The sequence below is a fragment of the Cydia amplana genome, chromosome 22 (assembly GCF_948474715.1).
Source record: "Cydia amplana chromosome 22, ilCydAmpl1.1, whole genome shotgun sequence".
Taxonomy (NCBI): domain Eukaryota; kingdom Metazoa; phylum Arthropoda; class Insecta; order Lepidoptera; family Tortricidae; genus Cydia; species Cydia amplana.
This window is the reverse complement of record NC_086090.1, coordinates 9,601,404-9,607,403: the sequence shown is the minus strand read 5'-3', so window position 1 is coordinate 9,607,403 and position 6,000 is coordinate 9,601,404. Positions and strand designations below refer to the sequence as shown.

Here is a 6,000-nt window from a genome sequence, read left to right as displayed (position 1 = left end):
GCATCTTTCTCTTTTACTCCGATGAAGACGTAATTAGAGCGACAGAGAAAGATGCCCGCAATTTGCGAATTTCGATTTTCGCGATTATAGCCCTGATTTGTTTTAAGGTCTATAATGCTATGCAGTCCTTGACACTGACCATCAGTACCCGTACCATGAGTTACTGACAGTGTCAAAACTGACATACCTATACGTTAACGTCTACGTAATTTACTTTCTATATATCTCGCTCACACCAATATGCGAGTACGAGCGAGGTGCAAAGTACGTTACGTTCTCGATAGCGTTTATTATAAATAATAAAATAAAAATTAATATAAAGCTTTTATTTCGGGCAGTATATACCCATATACAAATTGCATTAAAACTAATTTAAAACTAACATTACTGACACGGTAGAGGGGTGCCACTCATGTTAAAAATGTTAAAATAAATCAAGATCGCACATTCTAAGTGCAGAGTCAATGTTATGTCAGTGCGAAACTTGTGGTAGCTACACTGCTGGCAATCCTAGATAAAGCGCTTCACACACTGTAGACAAGGAAGCAGCTATATCCTAAATTGAGAAAGTAATAAATAGTAGCTATGTACATGAATGGGTCAGGGTAAAGCGCTGGTTTTATTAAGTTACCTATATGAAGAACCCTAAAAAATAAAAACATCTTCGTGAACATATATGGCATAATAATGTAAATATTACGTCGATCACGAGATCACGACCTATTCCTGTTAGTAATTAAATTATATTGATTGTTATTTAACAATTCATATTTTTAATTGTCTAAGAGACTACATACATATGGCGGGTGTTAATTGTTTAATTGCTAACTTTATTAAATAAAAACTGGTCTTGGTTTTTTATTAAGTATTATTTCTGATATTTAAAGTAGGAATAATATATGAATGTATACGATTTTATTTTTCTTTTAGTCTGTTATCAATGTTATCATAATAGGCTACATGACAAATTTTCATTTATGGTATCAATCGATCGGGTTTGTTTTTAAGATCAAATGTCTATATGGGACCCATTGCATTAAAGTAACACAAAAGTCAGAAATTGTAGTCAAAGGCCGACAGTCGCACTTCACTCGCGAAACGCCCTATACAAAACGACAAGGGAACGTGACGTCAAGGTCTCTGGGAGCCCATCTTGTAGTATGGACAAAACAAGAAAATTGCGTTTTTGTCGGTGAAATATTGCGTTTATGTATATATAGTTTAGTTTAGTTTAGTTTAGTTTATTTATTAACCATAATGTAACATGATCATTACATGGTAAGTCAGCATTTCACAATATTATACTTATAGAGTATGAATTTACTATATAAAGTAAAAATACGTTTAATAATAATATAATCTACTTACAATTTGCGTCAATTAAAATATTTTGTAAAGACAGATATTCAGTAATCGAATAGAAGGCATGGTTTTGGAAAAAAGTCTTGACTGTCTTTTTGAATAAATTAAAAGGTAAATCCGTGACATTTGTGGGTAGTTTATTAAATAGCTTTATTTTTATAAAAATTCCCTGTTTTTGACACTTTTTTAATTTTAGTGATGGAAGTATTAGTTTGCTATTGTTCCTCGTATTATAATTGTGGCAATCCGAACGCTTAAGTAGAGTGCTTGCTTTCTTGTGAATTTCTAGTACAGAGTTGTACATAAACAATGATATGACCGTCATTACTTCCAGCTTCACAAAGTAGGATCTCGCAGATGTGCGCCAATTTACCCCGCATATTATTCTAATCGAGCGTTTTTGTAGAAATAATATAGTTATATATAGTTGCTATACAATATTTTTTGGATGAAATGTAAGGAATCGAATGGTACCCAATGATATTATGTATATAACCATAGATAGCTTATACTCATACTTGAGGAGCACAAAAAATACTTCCATATTTATTTCTGTGCCTACGAAGAAATCTGTTATTTTTGATTAGTTTTCTCATTACATCCATCTTTGTCACACTCGTTGTTAAACATAAGGTCGTCTCTTTCTCTTTCGGTGTGCGGGAGCTCGTTAGCACGTGCACATTTCTCGCTTGTCCAGCCGCGTCTAAAGGAAACTTGTCCAATTTGTCACAAGTTAAGCGCTTCAATTTTGGAACGCCTATAACCTATCTTGAGTTATAAATCATTGATGGTACCCTTACTTTTATCGTTTTTGGAAGTTAAAAAAAAAACTTAAATTTTGCAAGTTTCAGGTCCTGTATTTTTATAATTTTTCAATATTTTATTTTAATATCCACATTATTGTGATAAATTGCTCGTTTGCTATCTATTTTATTAGATTTTGTTATAAAATTCAACATGTGTCATCATCCCTATTATAATTGGCTAATAAGATCATTGCGTTGGAAGCATTTTTTTCGCTTGTTATCTTGTTATAATTAGGGTATGCCTCATCTTGTATAAAAGATCATAGATGGAAACAACCCCATTACGAACAATGATATTATATAACCATTACGAAATCGTAATTATGAAAACAGAAAGTAAAGGATTTTTTATGTGTAGGTATTATTTTATTTTTATTTTATTTATTTTTTTATTACTAGTTAACAAGATACATACTTTGTTTTAAGGGAAACCAATTGGTAAGTACTTCCTAAAGTTTAATTTGAGAAAATGTTTGGAATACAGGATTTTTCTTTGGGATTATCAAAATCACTTTAAACAACTCGCAAACAAGCGCACAACACTTCGCGCCTACATTTTTTCAACGCTGCCTTTTTCTATCGACGGAAATGGGCGACTGCTATTATTTCTCTACAGGCAACATTATTACGTTTTAATTTTTGACGCCATAACGTTGAAATAATATTTACTCTCTGATCTTCGCATGAATAAAATAAACAATTTTAATTACTATAAATAATTGTAAGAACCCCAATTTTCTATTTTTTATTTAAAATATTGTCTATGGTTTTATGTTTTGTGCCGTGGTCACCCGAAAGCGACGTGGAGAAAAATTGCAATTGTTGTCTATTCGCCATCAAGATGGCGTCATCGAAGGAAACCTATTGTTTGTGTGGTCAACCATATAATATTGGACAATTTATGATAGAATGTGACTGCTGTCGTGAGTGGTTTCACGGCAGGTAATGTGAAAAATATATAAATATCATAGTGAAAACGTGCATGTGTGTTAAAAAAATAATGTTTCGTTTGACAGTGCACCACAGTTCGGCCATCACACTTGTGATGTTTTAGTGAATTTTCATGTTTATTTCGGCTTCTTTAGGTCCTTTGGTGTTGGATGAACGATATACGGCACTAAGCTAAATATTCCGAGTTGTTTTTGCCCAAAAAGTAGTGCATAACATTTGTTTACATGGTCCGTCGTCATGGGGCCTGCGTTCCGTGCAAACTGAGCCCGCATCATATTCTTTGTGTTCAAATTAAGCTTTATTATTGACCTATGTTAGGAGCTCTATTAGCCAGAGGTATTGTACTCCTCAATAGTCGCTGTAAAGTTTTTAAAGTTGAATCTACCTGGTGATTTAAATGTAATCACCTGTTGAAACAGATAAATATTGTGATGAACATCCTATTATCTTCTGGATATCGTATTCAAACTAATGCGAGCTCTATGTAAGGAAATGTGCACCAAAATCATTCGTTTTTTTTTGGTGCAACATAAACTAAAAGTTCTGTAAAAGATCAAAGTCTCAAATAAACATCAAGTAACTATACTAATTGAATCCCTAATTTTAATTTGTTACTTAATTTGGCTCTAGAAACAACTGTAAATCTTGACATATTCCACAATCATTCAATGATCTAAGATTTAGTGTGATTAAGGCATTTTTTCTGTGGTAAAAAACTTGGAAACTAATGATGACCTTGGTCTAATGTGGAGTCAGTTTTTATAGTTTTTGAAACATTGATTAACTAGGTAGTGATTATTACCTGTATCCTAATGTTACCAATACAGTGACTAACACAGTGACCAAAAGGGTCTAGCCGCAATCCTATAGTGAAACTGCCCCTGGCTGAAGTGTATACCTTTCTTAGGTTCGTTTATTTGTCTTATTATAAGATATCGTTTTACCAAATTTCAAGGCTAAAATCCCCTTGGTTTGGCTAAAAACAAATGTTTTTTAAAAATCGTTTTTATTTTTTTGTAGCTAAACTAGTGGTTCGATTGTTTTGAAATTTGGATGTTAATTGCATCTAATATTAGTATATTTCCAAAAAAAAATCAAGGGGATTCTAGACTTGAAATTTGGTAAAACGATATCTTATAATAAGACAAATAAACGCACCTAAGAAAGGTATACACTTTAGCCAGGGGCAGTTTCACTATAGGATTGCGGCTAGACCCTTTGTCTAAAATGAAGTTGTTTTGAAAAAATACTTGTGTATGCAGGACTATGGTCAACAATAAACCTGTGAGAAACTAGCATTGCCCTGCTTAGACATTTACAATACATCTTTAGCCATTTCAATGCTGTAATCCTATACAGGGACCATGCGCGTTGGAGGGTCTGCCATCATGGCCTGAATCAGAAACATAAACGTGTATGTACATTGCCAAAGCAAGTGCTATTCTTGTGGATAGTAGGTTCTGCTATTTTATAGGCTACATCGGAAGCATAAACTTCCCAAAAATCTGACAGCACCTGTGCTGCCCCGTATAGTTCGTGCACACTCCCTGTTGTCAAATTATTATAGCATACTGATTTTCAGAAAAGGGTTCAAATTTTGACGTTTTTTTTTGTTACTTAGGTGTGTTCCGCATATCTTGGTCATTGCTATATCAATATAATGTGGGTCTAGCAAGTTGTTGTTCATAAGTTCTTGTGGTGGCCAACTTGAGAGCACTTTACCCCATAATTTGTAATGTGTAATTTTTTTCTGGTTTTTTTATGTGTACATAATTTTATCTTTATTTTGCTGTAATAATTATTTTCTGTTAATCTTATTTCTTTCATCTTATTGTCCTGTCCTGTGTATGTGTGCTTTATGGAATAGATGTCTTTTCTTCTTCTAATTTATGTAAGTCTGACTTTAAATTAGTTTACTCTTAGCTAGTAAGCGTCAATGAAGTAAATAATTTCTTGTTGCAGCTGCGTTGATGTAAAGATATACCAGTCAGATGACATAGACAAGTACCACTGTCCGAAATGTGCACAAACTTATGGACCATCAGTGTGTAAGTATATTAAGAGTTAATTTACATACAGTTAAGAAATTACTTGCATGACACTAATTTCACCAAAAAATCGCGCAGGACACGAAATTGCTTTGATTTCGTGAAAAAGTGCATGCTTTACGAAAATACTGAATTGCACGTGAAAATGTAGGTAAAACTAAATGTCACGAAATTAATTTCACGCCACTAATTTTTTAATGTAAATCCCGCTTTAATCCGTTCCATTTACGGTTTCTAGTCATATTTACATACAGTATGTATGTATGTATGTATGTATGTATATACTTTATTGCACATAGAAATAAAAACACGAGAAACATAGTTACAGAGTAAATTAAATACAACAAAGGCGAACTTATCCCTGTATGGGATCTCTTCCAGTTAACCTTGTTGTTTACAGTTAAACATTTAATCCGTTATATTTACAGTGTCTAGTTAAATTTACATACAGTCAAACATTTAATCCGTTCAAATGTTGTATCATAATGAAGAAATTGATTTGTGCCATATTTTAATATAGTGGAATCTGAGTAATATGATTTCCTGTGAAATATGCCATTTACAAGTTTTGTATGAAATTGATTTCACTTTTTTTTTTAAGTATCTGAAGCTACATTAAACGAGCAATTCTTGTTTATTTATATATACTTGGTCAACCAGATCTTGACAGTAGAAAAAGGCGGCAAATTTGAAAAATTTAGGCGCGAAGGGATATCGTCCCATAGAAAATTTACATAGATATATATACCTTATCGTATTGTAAGTACAAAGTTTCAGATCAATCTAGCTAGTAGTTCTAAATTGTGAGTGTATCTAACTTTGTATGGAGACCC

At 32.7% G+C, this 6,000-nt stretch overlaps 1 protein-coding gene across 1 annotated transcript in view; it reads left to right on the top strand.

Annotated features, from left to right (window-relative positions):
* The first annotated feature begins 2,996 nt into the window (after positions 1–2,996).
* LOC134658323 (lysine-specific demethylase phf2-like) overlaps positions 2,997–6,000 on the top strand; it is a 74,333-nt gene continuing 71,329 nt past the window's right edge. The window contains exons 1-2 of the mRNA XM_063513953.1: positions 2,997–3,110; positions 5,082–5,167. Coding sequence (XP_063370023.1) covers positions 3,010–3,110; positions 5,082–5,167 — 187 coding nt within the window. The 5' untranslated portion in view covers positions 2,997–3,009. The remainder of the gene's footprint in view (positions 3,111–5,081; positions 5,168–6,000) is intronic.